This window comes from Gadus chalcogrammus, chromosome 8 (assembly GCF_026213295.1).
Source record: "Gadus chalcogrammus isolate NIFS_2021 chromosome 8, NIFS_Gcha_1.0, whole genome shotgun sequence".
Classification (NCBI taxonomy): Eukaryota; Metazoa; Chordata; class Actinopteri; order Gadiformes; family Gadidae; genus Gadus; species Gadus chalcogrammus.
Genome location: NC_079419.1, coordinates 13,068,053 through 13,094,498, shown reverse-complemented (window position 1 = coordinate 13,094,498; position 26,446 = coordinate 13,068,053). Strand labels below are relative to the sequence as shown.

The 26,446-nt window shown below is 46.7% G+C and overlaps 1 protein-coding gene across 2 annotated transcripts; it reads right to left on the bottom strand.

Moving 5' to 3' along the window:
- Positions 1-351: 351 nt before the first annotated feature.
- rnf220a (ring finger protein 220a) lies at positions 352-25,895 on the bottom strand. Of its 2 annotated transcripts, none has more exons than XM_056597501.1 (10): positions 25,628-25,895; positions 25,441-25,483; positions 24,115-24,161; positions 23,188-23,311; positions 16,492-16,684; positions 15,209-15,264; positions 14,890-15,013; positions 7,173-7,281; positions 3,610-3,684; positions 352-1,719 (listed from the first exon to the last, which is right to left on the bottom strand). In XM_056597501.1, exons 1-10 carry the CDS (start codon positions 25,676-25,678, stop codon positions 1,648-1,650), a joined length of 894 nt encoding a protein of 297 aa, XP_056453476.1. In that variant the 5' UTR covers positions 25,679-25,895; the 3' UTR covers positions 352-1,647. The 2 variants fall into 2 exon arrangements, with proteins under 2 accessions (XP_056453476.1, XP_056453475.1); XM_056597500.1 differs by having other exon boundaries at positions 24,037-24,161; positions 25,628-25,893.
- Between the last annotated feature and the right edge of the window lie 551 nt (positions 25,896-26,446).

Genomic DNA, 26,446 nt, shown 5'->3' with positions numbered 1-26,446 from the left:
TAGCGGTATTCGTGAATGAGGTGAATTTAAACATTGCTGCTTAGCTGAATATTAACTTTTTAAGAGCACCCAACCCATTTTTCAGCACTTGTTTAAATCTAGGGAAACAGAAACCTTAATATTCTGTGAATCAAATCAAACTAAGATAAACCAAACAAAGATTTATTTTACTTTATGTTTAAATCTACAGTTTAAGGGTACAATGTAGTTCCATGAAAAAAAATGTACACCATCTAAATCTTGAACGCCTAGTCTTGAGTAGTTTATTATTAAGTCTTTTTTTCTCTCTCGATTTCTGTACAGTGAAATACAACTTTTAACCTGGAGACAACATCTTGTTTTTTTAAAAAATACAGAAGGCTTATTTTTTTTATTTCAGCCATTTTTTCCCCAGCAAAAACGTCATTCCCGTCCCCCAAAACTCAAACTAAAAACAGGAATTCGATATATACTTTTTTTTTTTTTCTGTGTTTGTGTCTGTTTTTTCATCGAGGCTTTGTGACTGTTTGCAGGTGTTTTGTATTTTCGTGCATGTGTGTGTGTGTGTGTGGGTGTATGTGTATGTGTGGGAATTCTATGTTTACACCCAACATTGTAAACATACATAGACGTATATAATACATGTGCTTGAACTGCATCATTGGAAAATTTGGTTGACTTCACTAGAACACCACAAAAGAAGAAAGAAAAGAAAGAAATAGATAGAAGGAAGTTAGGAGGAGGGGAGAGAACGAAGGAGCACTTTAAACCGCTTGTTAAGGCTTTTCCCCGTTTGGTTTTTTTCAAAAGGTCAGATTCGTTTTTTTTAATGTTTTCCTCCCTTCTTTCATCTGTCCTTTTTACAGGAAGTCGGCCATCTTCTCTCCGCCCGAGCTCAAACAAATGAGAAGCAAAATGTCTGTCTTATCGGTCGTCCAGTCACAGAGGAGAGAAAGGTCCAGAAGTCTGTTTGTCCAGCACCGCTAAAGTGTCAACCGCACACAAACAAAATGGGGAAAAATAAACCCAACAAAACGCTGCGGTGAATTAAATTGTTCGATTGCGGCTCCTCCGATTGGGTTGATGATACCGTGAAGACAGGGTCAATGACGGACACAAGAAAAAAGGCGTAACGTGTCTTGTATTTTGGGTGTCTACAAGCAAATGGTGATCCGAAACCACTCTGGGTTAAAACTGTCCTTCAGAAAAGCAGTTTAATGTGCCCTGCGTGTGGAGGTCGAAGGTCACATTCGGAGACTGGAACAATACTGTCAGTTATCCGGATCAGCTTTTTTTTTTAGCATATTTTCATCTTCTTATGTCATTTGTAGTACTTCTGTGATTGGCTAGTCTTTAAGTGGGCGGGTCTCCTAAGGGGGGGGGCACGGGGGTTAAAGAGCAAATGGAGTCTCTGAGATGTCCAATCATCTCGTCTCCTCTGAGCACGCTCAGAAGTGCACAGTCCGCTCCCCCGCCGGCAGACAAGGGCCTGAATGACATCACTATGACATTGCAATGAGGGAATCCATGGTTGATGATGTCATCACCGCCAGGGTCCCGGCGGATGCAGGATGGGGAGTAAATCAAAGATGGCGGATGATACTGATGAAGAGCGAGGATGAGGAGGAGGAGGAGCGCAGTGGGGTAAAGGAGGACCGGACGTCTCTTTCACAAGTAGACACGCCTCAGGTCACCAGGAGAAGTGATGGTGTTGCATTGTGGGCACAGCTTCTTGTTTCCCTGAGAGAGAATGAGAGAGAGGGAGTCAGTCAGGTGAAAGATCAAACATCCTTCAGTGTAAGGCAGGTCAACAACCCAGTCACCAGTGTACAGCAGAAGCTCATCTCCCCAAAGCAACCCAAGAGTGTAAACACTCTAAGGTGTCCCGGTATCATTCATTCACCATACAGAACTCGGTGTCATCACGTTTTGGTACGGATGTGTACGTGTGGATTAACCTGTCCACTACTAAGTCACTAAGTCCTAATGCAGCTCAAACCCACTGCTAGCATTTTACTACTTCTACTATCACTTTTGCTATGTTTACTGTGGGGCTTAAAACAAACACACACACACACACACACACGCACACCTCCCCTCTCCCTATCTGGTTTTCAGGCCTCCCCACGCTCTATTACACTGCTTTGATTCAGTGCCATCCCATAGTAATAAAATCGGTTGGCAGGGAGTTGGAGGGGCTGGGTGGTCTCTTGGCTCTCTCCCCCTTCAACTCTGCCCCCTCGCAAACTTTCGTCTTCTAATTGCTCACTTCACTTCTCTTGTTCTCTTCAAATCGTTCTCTTGCTCCCTCCAGCAAACCACTTTTTCCATCTCCCTTTATCCTGCTTTGTTTGTATTTTTTACCATTTCATTCCTACCCATTTTATTTATTTCTCCTTTTTGTCTGCCAAATACTTTCTGTCTCCCTCCTCTCCCCCCCCCCTCCCACGGCTGCAGGCTACAGCAGGTCTCTCCTCTCTCTCGTGCCTCCCCCCCAGCAGGGAGACGTCCTGTGTGTTCCCCGGGTTCCGGGTGTTCTCGTGAAGTTCTGACCGGGTCTACTAGACTCTAGACCCCCTCTGACTTGAACTAAAGGTCAACTCTGCTGTGTGGAGACCACTGTCAGTCCACCGCAGTGGTTGTTTGTGTGAGGGGATTTCTAACAAAGGGGTGACAGAATGTGAGTGTGGCATTGCTGGGACCCCTGATGTGTTGAGTGTGTGTGTGTGTGTGGAGTGTGAGACCCCATCCACCTTAATAGGTATCTCTCTCCCTCCACCCGCCCCACTCCTTAGAGCGCCTACAAACCAGAAATCACACACACACACACACACACAAACACCTGCGCTCTCATGTGGTCAGGTGCGCAACCTCACACTGCTGTGCTAAGACGATTTGTGACTCCAGAGCAGGTTTAGCAGAAGATGAGGAGGAAAAGAGGAGATGGAAGAGAAAAAGTAAAAGAGGAGAAGCAGAAGAAGAGAAGGGGAGGAGCAGGAGAAGAAGGAGCAGGAAGAGGAGGCAGATAAGGGAAAGAGGTGGAGCAGAAGAAGGTGAAGACGAAGAGGAGGCGGAGGGAGAAGATAAGAAGGAAAAGAGGCGGAAGAGAATAAGCAGAGACAAGGAGCAGGAAGAAGAGCAGTAGTAGAAGGAGGAAGAGGAGGAGTAAAAGGGGTGGAGGAGGAGAAGAGGAGCAGGAGTAATGCTCGTCAGGGATGAATAAAGTTTGTTTTTAATTGAAGAGAGGGGGAGAGTAAGGAAGATAAAGAAGAAGGAGGAGGCACATTGATCCCACACCTTCTTTGTGAATTGTCTCTACTGTTCAACCGTGGCTCCTTAAGCTGCACTCAATACATTACACTGATAACCAGCAAAACACCCGAGGGGCTGCAGGTGTTATTAGAGAGGTGTGTGTGTGTGTGTGTGTGCGCGTGTGTCTGTGTCTGTGTGTGTGTGTACCTGAGGCAACCCGTACAGTGGACTTTACTAATTTATCTTGTACATTTAAACAGGTCTGTGGGAGCACTACATCCAAGTCTGCCCTAATCCACTATGGGCCTTTAGTGTGCGTGTGCGTGTGTTTGCGGCTGTAAGTGTTTGTATGTGCGTGCCTGAATGTGTGTGTCTTACCAGTGTCCTTAGCCAACATTCTTCACAGTGGACATGCCAGCACTGGATAGAGGTGAGGGGCATCGTATAGGAGTCCTGTACACAGAGGGACAGAGAGAGAGAGACAGAGACAGAGACAGAGACAGAGAGAGAGAGAGAGAGAGCAGAGAGAGAGAGAGAGAGAGAGAGAGACAGAGAGAGAGAGAGAGAGAGAGAGAGACAGAGAGAGAGAGAGAGAGAGACAGAGAGACAGAGAGAGACAGAGAAACAACAGAGAAGATCTGGTTAATATTCAACGTCCACCTGACCCGAGCCTGAACACACCTAGGGACATCGACAAAACAACACATGTACTACCACAACACATGTGCACCATCACCCCCCCCCCCCCCTCATCTTTACCACCCCACTCCCCCCAACCAGCACACTGAGCAGCACCAACCACCACACGAAACAGCCAGCAGGCAAGGAGCCAATGACAAGGCAGCGAGGGACCGGCAAACCTGCAGGTCTATATATATATGCATACATATATATATCATATTTATATATTCATTAATAATTATAGATGTTTATATAAACACGCGCATCAGCAAGCACACGCACGGACACGCACGGACACGGGACGGACGGTCGCCATGGACACAAGGGGGGTGTGGGGAGCGTGGGCATGGTCAGGCCGGGCAGATCGAGATAGGGAAGCAGGCAAGAGAGAGAGAGAGAGAGAGACAGAGGTACGAAGAGAGAGAGACACAGAGGAGCGTTCTGCCTAGTTTTCCCCATTCATAGAAAGCAGAGCTTCTCTGAATGGTCGGTACACAGTGACGATGAAGGTGGGGGGGAGGGGTGGGCGATGGCGAGGGTGAGCCTTACCCTCCGTAGAGGTTGTGGGAGGTGCCTCTTAATGCCGCTGCTGTAGCCTCCAATCACAACGCCCCTATACAGACAGTACAGGCCCAGGGGGAGGGATTTAGGCTGCTGCCTCCCCCCGACCTGATTGGCCGGCGGCCGGGGCCCTGGCCACACCCCTAGGCTCTTGTTCTCAGCGCCTGATTGGATAGCAGGCTTCCTCTGCGGAAGGGAGGGGGGAGGAGGGGGGGTGAGAGGGTGAGGAGGGCAGCCAAATGTGCCCGCTAGTCACAAACGCGCAGGTTTACGAAGCATGTGCGAACGTAGACACAAACGCAGGTGCGCATATACAGAAACATGCTCGTGTGGCAATGACATAAAGGTGTGTGTGTGTGTGTGTGTGTGTGTGTGTGTGTGTGTGTGTCCAACATTGGACATATATGACAAAATGCATATATGAATACACAATGAATGTCAGTTGGACATATTTATTCAGATTTGCTGCATTGATACAGGCACATGGCTGTCACCAATCATGGTCAATCTCGTCACAGTATAGGGGGAAACACACGTTGAATAAGCCTTCATTCGTTCTGATGCTTCCTTGATGGGAATTCAGCAATAGTATTTGCCGGTTTATTATTTCCATTGGGTCCGATAGATAGTTTATTGGATAGAATCTAGTTCTACTCCTTAAATCTTTAATATTCTGATGAACTTTAAGCATATGTGATATATGTGATATGTGACCCAACTGATTCCGGTTCTCCGGTCTGAATGACTGTAGTTCTCCCTGGTGAACAGTAGGTGGGGGTAGATCTCCACCAAATGACATGCTTTCAGAAACAACGAGACCAGATGAAGACGGATGTCAATCACAAGCTACTCAGCCAAGCCAGGGATAAGGGACAAGACAATATATTTCCACAACACAAGGATGGACACTTGAAACTGACCACATCAACATCCACCATCTCTCTGTGCGCGATTTGTAAGTCTGTAGTTAACCTACAGAGGAGGCCTAGCGTGTCACAGAGGAGGCCAGTCTAAGAAGTGTGTGTCTTTGTGTGCGTAAAAAGTGAGTTTGACTTACATGTAGTTGGCTACACTTGTGAGGGAGTAGGTTTGTACATTTTCAGTGTGTGTGTGTGTCTATGTGTGTGTATGTGTTTCTGTCAGTATATATGAATGTGTGACGGTGCATGTATTTTTAAGAACGAGTATGTCTGCAAAAATCATGTTTACTTTTACGCAGTCATGCTGCGCATTTGTAAGTACTGTGTGTGAGTGTTTGCCTGAGAGTTTACGCTTATGCGCTAGTGTTGGTGCGCGTTTGTGTGCGCGTACACGAGAGATGCGACAGTGACGGATGAGCACAGCGGCCCGGTGTGTCTGGTGAGGGGGAGAGGAGGGGGAGGAGGAAGAGTTGGGGGGAGACACTGAGTGATCGATCGGCGCTCCCCGCCCTCCGGGTAACCTCAGGCTCCTGGCGACCTTTGGGAAGCGCAGGCGGCGGTAATTATCCACACGCACACACACACACACAGGCAGACACACACACACACACACACACACAAAGAGAATTCTGCAGTCTTCTATGGTGGTCGTCTGACAGTGGGGTGATTTCTGGGTTTTAAATAAAGTGTTTTAAAAATGCGGCGATGGCCTAAGCAGAAGAGGAAATTGAGAGGAGCTCAGGTGGTTCACTAGACTCGCGCGGAGAATATCGACCGAGACGTCGTCGATAACGGACATGCAGAGTCATGTGATCGGTCGTCAATACCAGCCATGAGCTGGTATTGCTTTCGCTTGGCGGCTTGTCATCGGCTAATTCCCTGAAATGGCAAAAAGATGGTTTCCGTCATATCACCCGAATCGGCCGTTACACACTGTCACGTGGTGTTGGGGTAAAGTAATGCACCACCTATCCCCATGACAACCGATAACAACCAAGCTTATCGGTTGTGGGGTCAACACAACATCCGCCACCCACAAGATTGTGTGGTGATTGTTCGCCGAATGGGAGAACGACACAAGAACAGAACACTGGAGCGAGGGGGAGGAGGAGGAGGAGGAAGAGGAAGAGGAGGAAGCCATGCCATGAGCAACTGTCACATACCAACGTTGTCGTACACAAAACGCAAAGATGGCAACAGAACAAACTCAATCTGCACCAAGCTGACCAGGTCAAACCACATGACCCCCCCAGCAGGTCACCGGGTTGGATGGGGTGTCAAGGGGGTGTGGTGATGGCGGGGGCCATGTGGTGGGGGACACACAGGCGGAAACACAAAGCAACACATCGAAGAGCCAACATGGAGGTGGATCCGTCTCAAACAATAAGGATGGAGATTATAAAGTCTCAGAAAGGCTTGAGATAAAAATGGGGGGGGAATATGATGGAAGTGGGTATAACGGGTCTAGGTAGAGACATCCATTATTTTACTATGAAGAGGTTAGCTTTGGTATTGGCGGTGGACTAAATATGTCCAGCACCTTAATATTTCCACTTGACCAAAACCCAGTATGACTGAGGTCACTTACACAAGAGTTCATAAATTGGTCCAAATACTTATTATTGGTACTTTTCAAACATTTATATAGTTTACATTTTAAATGTAAAAAAAAAAAGTAAAAGAGCTCGCTTTACTTCAACCCGTATATACCGGTATTATGTAAATGAGCAACATCTTGACGATGGTGATTGGTCGGTTAATTCGGTGGGCGGTCCTTACCATGCAGATGAGACACTTGTAGCGGTCTCCCCTGAGGATCTGCTTCTCCAGCTCTCTGATGCGAGCCTTCAGGGCCTCCAGCGTGGTGGCTGTGGAGTCCTCCGTTACCCTGGGGGAGGGGTAGAGAGAAATGTATCAGTTGGGCTCTGGTTGTTCCTGTGAAATTCCGCACTTGTGGTATTTTGTTTTCAGGTTAAGAGATATTCTTTTGACTTTAAGCACAGTCTGTAAGCCAAGAGTACACATGTAAAATTGCTTTCACTTTTCACTCTTCAGCATTACAAACCCATCTATTATATCCCATGAGGACGGTTTCCCGTTGTGGTTCATAGTAAAAGCATGTTTGTTAATATGAATCATTATGGGCCAACATGACTTCATAAAGCCAACCTTCTGCAATGCGTTCTCACTGTTGCGTTAATTCAGCCAGACCAAAGGCGAAAACCTCAGCTAAACTTCCACGGAAACCAACATCTGTATTTACAGCTGTATCCCCCTCCAGCCTCACGACTAATTCCTCTTGTTCTTGAATCTGTCTTTCATCCTCTCATTCATCCATGATCCTCTCGTTCCTTCTACCCCTCTCTGGTCACCCGCCACGATTTCCCCCTCACCTCCAAACAGCCCAAGATTAACGCGTGACACAAACGCCTGTTTAACACAGTCTCCAACAGCATATCAGGCCGCCATCGCTCAAATCAATAGGGCCGCCGCCCTAACGCCTCCACCACGGACCACTGATGAGGAGGAAGGTGATGATGATGATCTGGCGGTGAATGGTGAAGCTCAAAGCGGAGCCCCGTTGTTTATAATAGACTTTCCATTCCCCTCTCAGCTGGAATACAGCTGGTTGTGTGTGTGTGTGTGTGTGTGTGTGTGTGTGTGTGTGTGTGTGTGTGTGTGTGTGTGTGTGTGTGTGTGTTTATGGTGATGTGGTCATTTCACAGCCTGATAGGTAGCTGATCGATGGTATTGATTGGACGAGTAAGGACACAGGGGGGGGGGTTGTTTAGAGGACAGCCATATAAGTGGTGGTCTTACTTGTGTGTGTCTGTGTGCAAACGTGTGTGTATGTCTGTTAAGGCATGTAGTATGGATTCCTCATGAATCTATGTATTTCTGGGGAATACATACAGTGGAATTAAACTTGGTACATTGAGACGATTTTCATTGCGTTTTTGTCACCAATATCAGTTTCTCATCACAGCATTGAATTAGCTATGTTTATTCATTTTACTTTCATGGCAAATATATCTATGGAGATGTGCGGTGCTCATTTTGGTTATGCCACCATGGATACCCATGATGCACCCTGATGTCTCCATCCCAGGGCATTCTGTGATGGCCCCTCCCACCCTGCATGCAGTAAACTCACTTCCCTTTCCCTTATTAGCAGCAAGCTTGTAAAAAGCCATTTAGCCTTGATTAGCTTCCTAGCTTATAAAGTAGCCGTCAATGGACTTTTTAACAGAGCCGGGCTCAGCTTGTCCCTGAAACAAGACTGTCTATACTTTTTTAACTAGCAAACAATAAATATTTCTTAGACTAAACTCTACTGAAACACCCTGCTCTATATGGCGGGTCTTTAATACCTTGTCCAAAGTAATTTTACAGAAAGGGGAAAGAGGAACCCTGAGGTTATAAACGTCTGTCAATATCCAACTTTCAGAGTCCATCCCAACCTAAATCCTGTGCCTCTGATGAATATTAATTTAGCCTTGCGGATTTATGCTAATTCCCCAACGCCATAAACAAACGTTTATTGCATGCGTTTATTTAGAGTGCTTGATCATATGTACAGTCAGACAGTTTGAAGTATATTGTAAGTATTTTTTGTTGCAACTGCGAAAACTGCTTTCATTTATTGTCACCTTGGGAACAGGACTAAAGCTAGAACCTGACAACAGCCAGTACAATAAATGAAGTTACGTCCAATGATTCCAAAACACCAAGATATATGCTGGCGTGTTTCTCTTTTGACGATAAAAAAAAAGTAGTTGCGTGCCCAAAACTTCTAATAAATACCCAGGTTTTACAACTCTCCCAGCTCCACAACTCATAAAACAACTCAACAACTGCGAGGTGTAGTTTCCACAACTGGGCCGGCGAGTTTTACTCCCAGCGGGCAGTGGGGGGCGAGATATGTTTTCTTGAACAGAGCTCCCAAAGCTATAATTCCCGATTTGGTCGGAAAAAAATGTCTCTTTCCCCCCTCTTATCCCAAGCACCGGCTTTTAAGTGTGAAGTAAACTAATAATCCGGCTTTGATTTGCGAGGCTATGAATCCATATATATTACTAGTGTGTGGTTCCTACGCATAATATCTACACTGCGGCGGAGTCTGGGAGGTGAGGCTTTGCTCGGAGCATAAGTCAAAGTGGCAAACTGGAACTTCTTCAAATCGATCGCTCCCACCGGCTATGTTTTAGAGTGCCTTGCGTTTTCTTGCATCGGGCGCTCCACGTGTACCTCTCACTCAGCCGAGGGTATATGCAGCCCGGATACTCATATCAGGAAGCTCAAAAGGGTCAAAGGTCGCTCCCAGTGTGGCCTATACATCACAGCCGTAACGTTGTGAACCTAGTTCTAATCCTCCTGGTGATTTTAACACATTCTTAGTCGTGTATCCACCCTTAACTGTCAGTATTTGCTACATCCGATGTGTTTAAGTAGAAAGAATAAAAACAGGGAATAACACGGAAAATGAAAGAAGTGAAGAACGAAAAAAAGTAGACAAAAGGAAAGAAAGAGGGAGAGAAAAAACTAAGAGGAGCACAAATAAATCAAGGAAAGAAAAAAGGTAATTGAAAAGAAGCAGGACAAATGAAACGCAGGGTGAGGTAGGGAGAGAGAGAGCAAGCGAGCTAGAGATACATAGAGCGAGGGAGAGGCAGAGACAGACAGATAGATGGCTCTTCCTCCCCTCCGTTTAGCGCTCCGTCCCCAGCGCGCACAGGGGCCATTTCTCATTTCTCCAGTGTGTGCGTCAGTGTGGTTGTGTGTGTGTGTGTCTGTGTTGGTGTGTATGCGGGTGAAGACCCCCACCATCCGTCTCAATCAGCCCTGTGTCTTAATCTACTGTCCACCTTCATGGGCCTCACACACACACACACACACACACACACACACACATATAAACATGTACGTGTGCACGCGCATTTGTGAGCCATTTTGGCAGCTTTTTTTTTGCTTGTACACATTGAAGTTTCCTGGCCACCAGAGAAAGTATGGTTTGAGAGAACAATGGTAAGTGAATGTGAGAGAGCGAGAGCGAGGGAAGGAGCGAGGGAAGGAGCGGGGGAAGGAGCGAGGGCGAGAGAGAGCTAGCGGCAGCAGAGATCCAGCTTCATCACGTCCAAATTGAGGACAGATTCAATTATTTGCAGAAGCCACATGGAAAGCGCTCAACATTGTTCCGGCTGGAGCACCGCATTTGGCAGCAATCGCATTGGAGGGCCCATTTATCTTAGAGGGGAAAGAGCATCCGTGTGTGTGCATGCTTGTGTGAGAGTGCACGTGAGCTCATTTATCTTCAGGGGAATGAGTGTGTGATGTGAGACAATGTGTGTGTGTGTGTGTGTGTGTTGGAGGGGACCAGATCATTACCCATCTGGGATCAGAGAGCGAGTGAGTGAGAGAGAGCAAAAGAGAGAGAGAGACAAAGTGCAAGAGAGCGGGACAGAAAGATTTCACTAAAGCAGGCATGCTCAAAAAACAGCTCCTCGCAGGAACACACACACACACACACACACACACTCACACACTCACACACACACACCGTCAACGTAACAAAAGGAGACAAATCTCGTTTTCATTTGGGGGCTCCAGCGGCCAGCCAGGCCCCCCCACCCCCACCCCAGGAAAACGCGCGTGGCATTTACGGCGGGAGGCGAATTGTTTACGGGCCCCCATCCCCCGGTCCCCAACCGCTGTTTGTTCCAATGCAATCATTCAGCGTCCAGCCGCCCCTCTTTACACCGACACTTAGATTAAAGCTGGGCAGAGCGGAGGAGACCTACCCCCGTATTCAATATCCCCGTTCCTCACCCATCTCGGGCCCCCCGGCACTGTCGCCGGGCATCTACGTCAGCGTTAACGTCGGGGAAGATAACGGATAAAGCTTTAGTTCAATCAAAATGTATTTTTCCGAAAAGCGGTTCCGGTGTAGTACGAGTCAAGAGTACGAGTTTTTTGTTTTAAACATATAATCCGCCTTTTCCCCTTACTATCAAATGACAGATAATATAAAAAAGTAAGCCACACCGTGCCCTACAATTTTATCCCTCTGCTGAACTTTGACCTGAGAAAAAACCGCCAGGAAAAACGTTAAGCTAACAGCAGAGCTTTACGATCTGACCAAACGAGGATATGAAACGTCATTTTTCTTTTCAGCCAGATGAGTCTGATTGAGTTAGACTGAGCAACCGGCGAAGTGATGTGGACTGAAACCCAGCACCCTCAGGACGGCTAGACACAGGCCAGACGGGATAAACCCTTTCCAAAAAATTACGTCTTCGTTTTGAACATGTGTGTGTAAGTGTTTTTCCATGGCGGACGAAGACTTTTGTTTGAATTGTGTCGTTAAGCATCTGTCAGTGATTCATCATTCAGAGTGTGTGTGTGTGTGTGTGTGTGTGTGTGTGTGTGTGTGTGTGTGTGTGTGTGTGTGTGTGTGTGTGTGTGTGTGTGTGTGTGTGTGTGTGTGTGAGAGAGAGAGAGAGAGAAAGCAAATGTGTGTGTGTTGCAGCGAATCAATCCAAGTTGTCGGACCGCTGTCTCTGTACTTAGCAACACTGACCTGTCTTGTCTTGATCTCGCCCCCCCCAACACACACAATTGATCACACCACAGAGAGCGACTGATCAAATGCATCTCCTTGCTCAGCAAACACCCCCCCCCCCCCCCCCCACCCAACGGTCCGATCAATAAACTTCAAGCTGCTCTGGTGATTCGGCCGTTAGCTTCGGTGGTGATATTTAATATGTGGGACACACACACACACACACACACACACACACACACACACACACACACACACACACACACACACACACACACACACACACACACACACACACACACACACACACACACACACACACACACACACATTTAAATGAAGCATTTACTGGCTTTGCAAAATGAGGACAAAGACAGAAATAAATAAAAAGAAATAAACAAGAAAGGTTACATTGACAGAAACGTTGAGCATGATTTGTTGAAGCAATGCTCCAATGCTATTATCCTCAGTGGTAGAGCTAAGCCCGAGCAACGGACTTGAGGGACCGAATAAAAGACAGAGGTACACAAACAACGATACACTTTGTGCTATGTCCTCTCTGGGGTCCTGCAACAAGGCCAGGTTGATCCCAGGCCCCCACAAAAAATATCTTCAGGCAAGGGAGAAAACCCATGACCCCACTTTGTTAGACAAGAGTAGCAGGTCTATGTCTGCACGCAAGAGTGTGTGTGTGTGTATGCAGGAGTGTGTGTGTGTGTGTGTATGCGTGTGTGTATTTGTGTATGCAGGAGTGTGAGTGTGTGTGCAGAGTAATTGAATAGGGGCAAAAGGACAGGGGGAATATGCCAGACATGCAGAAGCAAGCAATCAACCAAATTCCTTTTTTTTGTCACCCCGCACACCCAAATTCTCCCTCTCTCTCGCCCCGTCGTTCTGAGGCTCTCCCCCTATCTCTCTCACCCGTCTCCGCCGATGCTCTGACCCCCATTACCCATGCAGGGGACAAGGTGTGGATGTGTGTGAGAGATTGTTTTCTCTGGGCAGAATATGAATGAGCACATGGAAATGAGGGGAATTAGGGAGTGCTGGCCTTTCCCCAAACACATACACACACACCCACACACACACACTTCCCTCTAATGGAATGGCAAAAGTGTCTGCATATGCAGCTACATGTGTATTTGTGTAAGGAGAGAAAGCGTGCGTGCGTGGGAGATGATTTGTCTAGGTGAGCCTGTGTGCGTGTGCTTGTGTGTGTGTGATAATTGGTCTAGGCCGGAAAGTGTGTGTGAGAGAGTTTCTGATTGTGTGTGAGTTTTCTGTATGTAAGCGTGTGTGTTTGTGTGATGATCTGTCTAGGTGTGTGTGTGTGTGTGTGTGTGTGTGTGTGTGTGTGTGTGTGTGTGTGTGTGTGTGTGTGTGCGAGAGAGACAGGTTTGAGTGTGTGCGCGTACGCATGCGTGTCGAACGATCTGTCTAGGCAAGTGTGTGTGCGTCAGTTTGTGCGACTTTCAAGTGTGTGTGCGAGCATATACGAGTGTGACAAATAGGCCGGTGGGGCCCTAAACATAGATTAATCCGGGCCCTGGCTTGGATAATGGGACCTCATATGAGCAGTCAACCCGGGGGCCCCCTCCCGACGCCCGTCTCCCTGGCCATGCCTCAGCGGGCGGCGCCGCTTAGCTCCAGATTTGTAGCCCCACTCTTTGGGCAGCGATCAGGGCGTGGAGGACGGACGTAGGGGCTCCGGGCACGAGGCGCAAGGGGACGTGATGGACGTCTCTTTTGTGGTGGAGCGGGGGGGAGAGCGCTGGGGCTTTCATCGTTGATGGAAAATACAACGTTTGGGGATTAGGACTTGAATGGGAGGCTCTTTCGTGCTAGACAATGCGGTGCAAGAGGCGACGCAAGTAAGTATTTAGGTATGATAATCCGTGACGTCCACATGTAATGTAATGCTCAGCACTTTACATATTTGTACTACTATTTTAAGGCATACTATTTTTTTTTTAGGCATACAATGGCACTAAGTTAACGGTATAGTGTATGACGACGTGAATGTAGTGAGTGAAAGAAATGTTGAATGTATTTTCTTTATTTATTTATTATTTATTATGTTACCTTTTTAAATGAGACCAGTACGTGAGTGCACTGAATTTCGTTGTACTTCTGTCCAATGACAAATAAATATATCCTATCCTATCCTAATATAGAAAATATTTGCACAAGTATTTTCCTCGATCAACACGGATCGAGGAAAATACTTACTGTTAAGCTAAACTAAAAAGCACTTCTCTATTCATTCAACAATCATCGACTGCTGTCTCTGTCCACTGAATTGCTATAATTCTATACTAGCCTTCCTCGTTGTGCGCTAGGCTAGCAGCACTTGTAGGGCCCATCTGAAGGCTTTCTGAGGATTCTTATTTGAACATTGCCTCTGTGCGATGTTTCATTCAACAGACTACATGTGTGTGTGCGTTCACCGTGTGTGTGTGTTCACCGTGTGTGTGTGCGTCCCAATTAAGGATTCCAAGCCAGCTCTCAGCTCAGACAGGCGACAACTGCAGAGAAGATCAATACCAAGAGACCCACCCTGTCTTGTCACACACACACACACACACACACACACACACATACAGACAGAACCCCCCCTCCCCACACACACACACACACACACACCTGACTAAATGCATCATTTATGACCTCTCCAGAAGGCAACTCTCCCACTAGTAAGAAAACTCATCAGAAAGTCATAGGGTTTGGCTGTTTGTGTGTGCATGTGTGTGTGTGTATCTGTGGTCTGATGTGATTATAGAGTGATGAGTGATTTTCTCTCCCACTTTTTCTGTTACTATTGTGTGTGTGTGTGTGTGTGTGTGTGTGTGTGTGTGTGTGTGTGTGTGTGTGTGTGTGTGTGTGTGTGTGTGTGTGTGTGTGTGTGTGTGTGTGTGTGTGTGTGTGTGTGTAACCTACTTTTCGATCTCGCTGTTTTTACAGGTTCGCGGCACCGAGGAGGACGTGGATGAGGAGCAGGAGGAAGAGGAGGGTGCGGTGGGGTCTGCCTTGCTGCTCTCACCGTTGCTCGTCGACGGCATCTCTGGAGACACGAGGAGAACGGTGGTTTGAGGGACATTCACATCATACACACACTCGCATGTTTCTCAATTGCCGGAACACACCGAAAAGGGTGGCACAACAAGCCATTTGGGAAGTAACAATAGCACAAAACTTTTAACCCGCACCACTCCTGCATTTATTATATTTGGGTCTTCACGTGTGTGCTGGGACTCACCGTCGCTGGCCCATTTGGAGAACTCTGGCGTTATTCTGGTAGTAGGCATCCCACCGCTGTTACATTCAGAGAGGAGAGAAAGGTTAGGGACTAAAGACTGCAACTCCCAAAACACCAATTTAACAAGTTAGTTATGGCAGGGTGACGGTTTGGCTTATCTATACATGTAACACATTAAGGACACACAAGGATAAAATAACAATTCAAATCACAAGAATATACCAGGAATACATATCATGGTGTCATCATCAAATACAAATCTATTAATAAACCCTGATATCAAACTGTGCATGCTACGCCAGGCTACACTATATATGTACTTGAGCACGCTACACTATATATGTACTTGAGTATGCTAGGCTACACTATGTCCTTGAGCACGCTACTCTAGGCTACACCATAGACCTACTTGAACACTCTACACTAGGCTACACCATAGACGTACTTGAGCACGCTGGGCTAGGCTACACCATAGACGTACTTGAGCACGCTAGGCTAGGCTATACCAGACGTACTTGAGCATGCTACGCTAGGCTAAACTATATATTTACTTGGGAATGCTACGCAATTCTACACTACTGGTACTCGAGCACGCTACGCTAGGCTACACTATATAACAGGGGTCAGCAACCTTTTCAACATGCAGGGCCAGTTTGACATTTTCTCGTTAATGGGTGTGCCTTAAGCAACAATATATCAAATATTAAGCTGAATTATGACACAGCGACCAAAAACATTTCCAGAAGACCTGGAATTGTATTATTTCCATATAGTCCACAACCATGCATCAACATTTTAAATGTTTTTGTTGTTGTTATATTTGCGACATGGGCTTACAAATTAAAATTACATATGTCCCATCTTAAAACACCACTTTCAGAAACTCATTAAAAAACATATTTGCACTGTGAGAAATGTAAAAAACAAGAATAGATGAGAACGTTGGAACCATCCACATCAATATCTTTAAGACATGTACAGCTTTGCAAAACCATGTGAAGGCGATGCATACAGGCCACTTGCAACAATATTTTAAATATTTTCTTCTCAATTGATCCCATTTCAGAACACTGCTTTCAGTAACTCATTTGATCATATTTGCATTGGAAGAAATGCCCGAAACAAAAAGTGTGCCAATGATAATGCTGCCACGTGCCAGTGGTCGCACGCGTGCCTCGGGTTGCCGACCCCTGCTATATACAAACTTGAATATGCAGGGCTATGTATTTGAACACGCTACGCTAGGCTGCACTATAGCGGTAGACACTAAACTATAGACGTACTTGAGCACAGCGCCCCTCAGCGCCTCCCTCTCGCGGGCCTCGCCCTGGTCCTCGCCGGCCCCGGAGCAGGGGATGACGTCGGCCTCGGTGTACTGGGCCTTGCCGTACTCCAGCGTGTCGTCTCCGTCCACGTCCAGGTCGCCGTCGCTGTCCGCCGCACTCTCCTTGGTGCCGCACACCACGAAGCCCGTCCCTGAGGGCGAGAGAGGCAGGGAGAGGGCAGGAGAGAGAGAGGGGGGAGAGTAGGAAGGAGAGAGAGAGGCAGGAGAAGGGGAGAGGGATAAGGATAAGGAGGAAGACATTGGTTGGAACACATTTTTTATATTGCAGTAATTTAGGACAATAGGTCATCATTCATTTTTGATGTATTTGAAAAAAATAAACAGTGATTTGTTCTGAAATTGTGTGTAGAATATAATGAATTTAGTTCAATCTAGTGCCATTTCAGACGTTTTACCCTGCATATTAACCTACGTATTAATTGATTGAAGCTCTTTCAATTTCGATCATCGATGGAAAACAATAGTATAAAAAAGTTATGAAAACTGCTGTTAAGAAAGACAAGAGAAGAAAGGTGGGCGGGGGAGGGATGGAGCGAGCAAGGAGGGCTGTGGAGTAGTAGAGGGGGGAGAGTAGGGAGGATGGAGGTGACCTGATGAAGATGGACATGTGAGCCATCCATCTTCACTCTGTGCATGTGTGTGTGTGCGCCTGAGTGTGTGTGTTTGTGGCACTTCCATAAACCCTGAGATGAACGCCCAGACAAACTCTTACCGCTGCCTGACTGCCCCTTTCAGCTCCACTTAGCAACACCAACCTGTGCGTGTGTGCGTGTGCGTGTGTGTGTACGCGCGCATCACTTTGAAGGCATCGTCCATCTCTGGTGCGTGTTTGTGCAACTGTCTGTCCTTCTGTCACTTACCCCATGTCTCAGAGAGTGTGTGTGTGTCTCTATCACTTACTCCCCGTCTGTCCAACCATGTGTAGGCAACTGATTTTCTTTCTACTCGTCTATTCAATCACACAATGCCGTGCATGTTTGTGTGTGGGAGTTTTGCTCTAGTCATAGCCTTGACAAACCTGACAGCCATGAAATTCACACCTGTCCCCCAACATTCCTCCAACGTTCCCACGTATGTCTACAGAGAGCGCCCCTCACACCAAAACAAATGAAATGAGCACAGCGCTACATGCCATGATGACACATGCTGCGCTTCATGCTAGAACATCAACCACGATCCCTCCTCTTCTCCTTCGACCTGTTCAGACCATGCATTCATCCCCTCTCCGTAAGAATCCGTAATGGTGCAAACGGAGAGATAGATGGAGAGAGAGAGATGGCTGGAGAGAGAGAGAGAGAGAGTGATAGCTGGAGAAATAGAGAGAGAGAGAGAGAGAGAGAGAGAGAGAGAGAGAGAGAGAGAGAGAGAGATGGCTGGAGAGAGAGAGAGAGAGAGCGATAGCTGGAGAAATAGAGAGAGAGAGAGAGAGAGAGAGACGGTGATAGAGAGAGAGAGAGAGAGAGAGAGAGAGAAAGAGAGAGAGAGAGAGAGAGAGAGAGAGAGAGAGAGAGAGAGAGAGACGGTGATAGAGAGACGGTGATAGAGAGACGGTGATAGAGAGAGAGACAGGGATAGAGATGCAGAGAGAGAGAGAGGGGGTCTGACAGGCGTTACTATAAAATCGGATAGCGGTGTGGTTGTAATACTCCGCTAATGTCGGGGCCCCATCTCCAACAGGCCCCTGGTTTTTAGCGATCCAATTAAAAGGGCCCTTTACCTTTTATTTGGTCCCGATGGCGGTGGCAGCGGGGGCTGCGGCTCGTAACATAAACCCCAACCCCGTGGTAAACGGCAAGTATGGCCCAGAGGGCAGTATTAAGGCCGTATGGGTGTGACGAGCGTTAACGCCAAAGGGATATAATATATAGACGGAGCATATCCCAGCATATTGGTGGATCATGCTCCCTTCTGCTTTTTAATATCTCCATGTCGTTAACAGACCTTCTTTATTAAAAAAATGTCATAAGTAGAGAGCAGGTTCCAGAATATTGGTGTATTGTGGTTCCTCTACTTAACATACACCTGCTATATTATACATATTTTAAGTAGAGGGAGCATATTATATCATATGGATGAATTATTAGAGTTGCTAATGCTAAGATAACTTCTTTTCTATATATAGTTACACCGGCATGATCGTTTTGCAATATAACAAGTGTACTCCGAGTACAGATGTAATTCAATTATAAAATGTTGAGTTTCTGTCTTGAGTGCTAATGCAACTCTACGCTCAGATTAAGGGCTGTGCTACCCACAATGCACTATGGTTGGGAGAAGCTGGAAGACACGAGAGTGACGGGCTGTGAATTGCAGAGCGTTTCATCAGCCAAGCGGCAAATGGGCGGTTCGAGACAGACCGCACGCTAATGTGAGAGGGAGGGGGAGCGAGAGAGAGAGCGGGGTCTGAGGTGGAGAGAGGAGGAGATCGTTGGTAATCAAATCAATGGATCGAAATATGGATCCTGTGGCCGGTTTGGTGACAACAGCAAGTGGAATTTAACTTTCGGACGATTGCTACAGACAGGGAATAAATCTTGATCATGCACAGAAGGTTCAAAGTTCGGCTAAAAAATTGTTTATCAAATAAATTTCGTACCTAATGTCTAATGAACAGCTTTTTATTATTGATCGTAAACTGGTAAACGACCACAAGTCTACAGCCTGGAGAACCAACAAAGGTTTGAGACGTGAATTGGACAGTGGAAATCTGAGAAGTGACAGTTGCTACGGTCCACCCGGATCACCTGATGGGTAGATATGTATGTACGTTACGGGGTCTTACAGGCGTGCGGTCGTCCGTGGGCACACGCACACACTTGGTCTTTCCCTCCGGTGTGTGTGTGCTTGAGCGCATGCTAGTGAACATGCCGTGCGACTATCTGTCCCTCTAAGCAGTGTTGGCAGGCCAATCTAATCTAGCCGGCGAAAGGTCAGAGTCACTTTAACTGCCTTTCACTCACAGTGCACACTGCCACACACACACACTGACAGAATGCCCCACACACAGACACTGACACACACAAACACAACCATCCTCTTCCAGTTCCTCCACCCATTCCCTCTTTTAAGCTTATTTAACCCTTGGATTCCTCCTCTCCTTTTCCCTCTTTCTTCTGTCGATATTCTTCCCTCCATCTCACAATACATCCACTGTTATTTTCTTATTCCACTGCTTTTCTCTAAGGACTTTCCACTGTTTAAACACTTTTTGTGCCATTGTCTGGCTATATAGTTATTATTTACTATTAAATAAAAGGCACCCTATCCCAATGGTGTGTTTCTCACTGGTAAGTTAGTATTAAACAATTATACATAGCAGATTGAGCACAAAAAAACATTACATTTAACACGCAGAGGCTTTTCGCCAAGGTAGCCAAAGAACAATTGGCCAAAAGCAGAAGAGAAACACCAACAAACATAACAAACATGTTTTTCTCTGTACAATGTCATCTAAAGTCGAAAACGACAATTGAGCACACAAAATGTCCGCCTGGGGTGCCCCTTAATTACAGATACACATATCAGCTCCCCCCTTTCCACTGCCTGTGTAGCCTGCACGTTAATAAGACAAGGGGCAATCAATACAAGGGTGCGCGTGCGCGCGCGCGCACACACACACATTTCTAAAGCCACCTCATGCATATCGTTGACTCTCGACACGCCAACTACACGTGTTCCCTCCGCCAGGTAACACGCTTCCTGACATTAACACGGGACACTTCCAATCTACATACTTGTCGCCGTGGTTACCCCCCAGTGATCTAAAGAGAGAGGGATGGAGAGGGTTGGGGGAGGAGGGCGATCAAAGGACACGTCAGACAGCCGCGGGAGCCCAGATCGACCCGAACGGGCGGCCTCGGGTGACACCCCGTTGCCATAGCAATTATCGTGACCGCTCGGAGAGAGCGAGAGAGATGCAGGAGGGGGGCGAGGCATGGCAAAGGTCAGTGCGCTATCGTTGTGCCATTTACAGGTCAGGGATGGGGAAACACAAAGAGATGAGACGGCCATCTTTGAAGTCCTTTTTCAAAGCAGCCCCCCTCGACATCTGCTCTTTCCTTCAGGCCATCTTCAGCCGTAATCCCTCTTCCTCTCCCTCGGTCCCCCCTCTCCATCTCTTAAGGGCCCCCCTGTTATCCAGAGCGGGGATCTGTCTGTGAGTCTGTCTTCCAATCGCTACACTCACTGATGGTCAGACATGATGAAACGTTGAGAGCCGTCCGCCCGGCTGCCTGTCTAGATGCTGTGTGGGTCCTTATCTCGCAGTGAAAATACTTCACGCCAAGATGACATGAAGCACGGGCGAGTTTCCCCCAATGAAAGCAGAAGACGTGACATTCTGCCAGACGTTTCTACAACGACTCAAAAGCAGACAAGTTTAAAAAAATATATAAAAAATGAATAAAGCAACACTTGCCAACTTTGTTAAAGAGTGAAAGTGTAGAGTTACGGGGGGAACCTGTGATGTTCTGTACTAATAGATAGGCAACTTCTACCTCCAGCAGCGCAGAGAGGAACAGGCACAGCCACACACACACACACACACACACACGGGAGAGATGTCTCAGCTTCTGCCAAAATGGCTCTTTGAAGCCCAGTAAGCTGGAGAGATACAGGGAAGTGTCTCACTCACTCTCCCCCCTCAACCCGGCCCCCCTCCCTCTCCCACACACACAGAAGCATGTTGAAGTTGAATCACAACCTGAGCTTGTTCGATTTCCACTCCCCTCCCCAGGCTGCCTGCTCCTGTCTTTGGATGGTGGGGGGGGGGGGGGTTCTCTTAAAAAGCCCCCCCGCCTCCCATGTCTAGCAGCCGGCTTTCTTCAGGGTTCTCAAAGAGAGGCTGCTGGCGCTTCAGAGAGATAGACCCTGCTTTATCCTGCCCGAAGACCACCCCCCACCCCCCACGGTCCTCACACCACGCACACACACACATACACACACACAGACCATCTCCGCATCCCTCAGCTCAAGGGAGACCCAGCTGGCTCCAGCCGTGTGTTTGTGTGTGTGTGCTTTTGAACCACAGGATCTTTTAAGGAGGAAAATCCACCTTCTGTGGACCTACACATGTGCGTGTGTGCGTGCGTGCGTGCGTGCGTGCGTGCGTGCGTGCGTGCGTGCGTGCGTGCGTGCGTGCGTGCGTGCGTGCGTGCGTGCGTGCGTGCGTGCGTGGTTGTCTTGTGTTTCAAGTCTCCCCTGTGTGTGGTCTCCTTGGGGGGCACATCTGTGGTCCGTGTCACATCACACAGCGGCCCATTAGAGAACAGCAGAAGGGTCCTGTCCACCCCCTTAAACACTCAACACTAAACACAGGCTCAATGAGGGACAGAGAGAGAGGACTGTCACTCCCTCGTTCCCCCCAACCTGCTACTGCTGTTTGTCTGCGCTTTAGTTGGGATTTCAACATTGATCTGCCTCCTCTGCTCCTGTGACAGAGGTGTGAGTGTTTGTGCCTGTGTGTTAAATGGGGTTGGGCAGGGGGTAGGTGAAGCTAACTGTGTGTGTGTGTGTGTGTGTGTGTGTGTGTGTGTGTGTGTGTGTGTGTGTGTGTGTGTGTGTGTGTGTGTGTGTGTGTGTTTAAACAACAGATCGAACAGGGATGGCGGAGAGAGGAGAGAGATGGAGGGATAAAAGTGGAGTAGGAACTGTGAAAAAGGGGGAGGCTCTAACAATTTCATCCTCACACATCGTGAAAGCTCACACACACACACACACACACACTTCAAAGTAACTCAATGGATGAGACTACAAGCGTGGCCTAGGAAAGATGTTGGAAATGTCTCTTGTTTGTTTTGTGGTTTCATTCTACTTTACATCTGTTTTAGGATTTGTACAATTCTTAATAAGCCAACAGCACCAAAACGTTTATATTGGAATCTGAAAATATTTGAGAGATCCACATTCAGGAAAACAACAGGAGATTGAGAGTAAGATGTAGGGGGACATTTTTTGCGTGTGTGTGGTGTGCATGTGTGTGTCAAGAGGGCAGTCTCTGTGGTCCCTTGTGGCCTGCTCCTGGGTCCAGTTCTATAATTGCATTGCAGGGCCAATGTGGTCCTACACACCCGCCCCAACACACACTGCTCGCACGCACGCACGCACGCACGCACGCACGCACGCACGCACGCACGCACGCAAACTGTCACACTCGCACAAACACACAGCAGGTCAATCGCCCAGCTAAATGTGTTTTCCTTGGCCTGGCTTAGGGAGCAGTACAGGGGGGGAGGGGGGGCAGCTCCGGTGGTCAACCATTACGGCTCCCCAGTCGCCATCAGCCCTACTTCAGGAGAGCCAACGCTGCTGCGACAGACAGAACCAAGGCCAGATAACAACAGCGAAAGAGCCAAATGGAAGGACAAAGAGAGAGAGAGAGGGGGTGGATCGAGGGAGATGGAGCTGAGCACACAGCTTGAAGGGTCATCGCCATCATCATCATCACGACGGTGGCCTTTATCTTTATAGGCAATCCCTTCACCCTGATAGCATTCCCCTGTTTTATTAGCATCCACAGGCTAACCACACAGCACTAATTTTGTGTGTGTGTGTGTGTGTGTGTGTGTGTGTGTGTGTGTGTGTGTGTGTGTGTGTGTGTGTGTGTGTGTGTGTGTGTGTGTGTGTGTGTGTGTACCTCTGAAGCCTCCCTCCAGCAGCGCGGTGGCTCGGATCCTCTTTTGCCCCGCCCACTCGTACTCCTCGAAGCCCCGCCCATTCTCGCCATCGGCAGAGTCGTCGTCGCCGAACGCGCCCTCGCGCTGATGTCACAACACAACACACCACAGGTCAATACAGGTGACATCAAAGGACGGTAGGTCAAACACTACAACTATACAGCTGATCTGTTATGCAACAAGTTTTTAACAGATCGATTCAAGACTACAAAAATAATGCTACGAATTTATGTTTATGCTTATTTATATTATATCAATACCGTGGAGGGGTCACTCTCACAATGTATTTTCCAATAAAGTTGTATTAAAAAACAATTGTTATAACAACAAATAAATGTTGTGTTTGGTAAGTGTTTGGTTGGTCTACTGCTGGTTGGTGATTCGACAGATCAGAATTTATAGGAAAGAGGGAGATTATTCACTTCATTAACAAACAGTGATGCTTGTTGATTGGCTAATAGAATAACAGGGAGTGAAATGGTTGCCAACCAGACACACTGCTGTGATTGGTCAACCACAACGAGCTAATCAATCGCAATTAGTACAAATTCCCCACACTGAAAAACAGTGATCATCCCATCTACAAACACCACAGTCGCCATCAGTTCAAATCTATACAGGAGGTACAGAGTGTTAAAGCGGTTTATTCTAGGCATGCCATTGGTCGACTTCTACAAGGAAAGAGGTGATTGGTGGGAATCCTTCCGGAGAGAGAGAAGTGCTGAGGGGGCTGTCTGGACTGGTGGAGGACGGTGATAGGTGGGAATAAAGAGAAAGAGGAGGGGTGCTTGTGCTTGGACGTCGGCTACCTGGATAAGGCATTGTTCCACATGTCTACTCATCTCCTCCTCGCTCCCAGCCAATGGCACGCTGCACAGCGGACATACCTGTCCCCCTTCCTCTGGCTTCCTCCTCTTCATCTTTCCTATACGGGCTGGAGGAAGAGCAACAGGGGAGAGAAAAATGGTCAGCATCATCAACCCGTACAGCCCTACATTCTCAACGGGTGTAACAGATACACACCTGCAGGCAGTAGAGAGCCGGTCAAATGGAATAGTGAGTGTCGGCGGTAAAACGTCAACATATACACTGTCAACAAGCTGCCTGTGGTTGTAAACATACTATGGACACGTTGACTTCCATAAAAACATGTATATTCAGTGAATTAAGTGCGTCCGATTCTGGCAACAGAACGTATGTAGGAGGTTATGTTGAAGAAAGCTTATATCGACATGCAGCCTATGGTTCTCTAGCATCTCCCCCACCTCTCTCGCTCTACTCTTATACCCTCTTACTTCCTTCCAGTTCATTACTCCTTATTCCTCCCTCTGTCCATTCAATACTTCGCTTTCCTATCAAATCTAGCAGACTCTTCCTCCTCCCTCTATCCCATCACACACTATGATTTTATATATATATATATATATATCTCAAATTAGAGATTTAACAGCATAGAACAGAGTAGGCCGTTAAGCCCTGAATCCTCTGTGGGTTTTACTAAATGCTAATAGTGCGGCGGTGCAGGAACATAAACTTTAGATGAACCCCCAGGAGGAGGGGGTAAAGGGGCAAAATGTCCCTCTTAATACAGGGGCTGAAAACTAGTGTGCTATGGGTAGTGGCTGGATTTGGATAAATGATAGACAAGAGCATTCCAAGTCGTATTCCTCAATGGTTTCTCATTCAGCTTCTTATTTGTTTTCACTTTTGTGGATACAACAAACGGGGCAGGATGAATTATAAAATATTATCTAGTTGGTAAGTATCCATTTGCTGCAACATATGGGTACTATAATTATGGACACACAGAGTTACTATTTAATCACTACTATTCAATCTAGTCATGCGAACAGGCTCAATCTGGCAGGGCATTATCAATGTATAATAATAACATAGAAATGAATCTAGCCCTATTTTCAGTTGACGAAAAAATCATAAAAAGAAAGCTCAAAACAATGAACAGTATTTTTCTGTGTCTGTATTAATTCTAAGTATTTACTTTAAGTAATAGGTATTTATTATTTTCATTCTCAATGCACTTCTTAAAACCGTTTAGAAATGTATATTTCTCAATAAATTGAATGTGTAATAACAACAGCATAACGACTATTGGGACACATTTCGTTGTGATGTGGTTTAGTGAGATTGAAAAGAAAAATACATAAAAAGTTTAGATTATGAATGGGGGTGTAATATAGGATGAATATACATACCATTCAGTCTTGTTTGCCTATTAGCCCGCACTCGTAAAAACGTCTGCAAATACAGAGAAAGGAAAGAGAAAACATGAACATTAGGTGTGGCTCAATCGATATAAAATGGTGATATGCAGCTTTTTAAGGTAAGATTGCATTGGATGCTGAAGGGATATCATGGCCAGAGAAGTAAACAAAAACCTACATGTCTTTTCTTGCCCTCGACCTCCTCCATAACAGAGCTGTCAAGTTTCATTTAAACATTTTATGCCGCTAAAACGCACTAGAGAAAACTTGCCATGAACGGCCGACGAAGTTGTATACCACTTTAAATATAATGTTGAGAGTATAATATTAAACGGATGGTAAAGGATTTAAAGTTGCGCTTCGGTCGGCATATACAACATTGCCAGACGCCATGTTGGCTTGTTTTGATCATGTGACTTCGATGGACGTCGTGTTATTTTTCTATTCGGTCACTAGGGGGCAGCAAGACATTAGGGGAGTCGTCTGTCTGCGGTGGCTCATTAAAGGAGTCTAAAATAGTTTGACTGTTTGTAATCCAATATATAATTTTTAATATTAATATGAATAAATATCTATATATTAATATATATTACCTATATATATGTTTATATATATAAATAAATAACCAAAATGGTAATTATTTATAATACCCTTTTCTATTGTATTTAAAATAGTAATAAGTGTTCTGTGTGTGTGTGTGTGTGTGTGTGTGTTTTTACTTGTGTGTGGGGAGGGATCTCAAAGCATTTTACAGGTGCCCTCTCGTTGACACGGCAACAGCAAGTGGGCACTTGGTTCAGTCCTCCCCCTCACCCCCAACCCCCGCACTCATAATAATAACTACGGACTCTTGAATTAGCCGCCCTATTCTCCGTCCCAACGCTATTACGCCACACACACGCCATTACCGCACGCACACGCACGCACACACGGCAAGAGGCAACCGACAGGTCAGGTTGTTAGGAGAGCCACGGTGGAGAGTGTGAGAAAATAAAAG

Bases quoted from the DNA above. Each gene is read 5' to 3' on its own strand.
- rnf220a (XM_056597500.1), bottom strand. From the start codon at position 25,678: ATGAAACTTGACAGCTCTGTTATGGAGGAGGTCGAGGGCAAGAAAAGA. The intron at 15,014-15,208 runs GTGAGTCCCAGC...TCGTGTCTCCAG, and splicing joins CTCCAAATGGGCCAGCGACG to AGATGCCGTCGACGAGCAAC. The intron at 7,282-14,889 runs GTAGGTTACACA...CCCCTCCCCCAG, and splicing joins AAAAACAGCGAGATCGAAAA to GGTAACGGAGGACTCCACAG.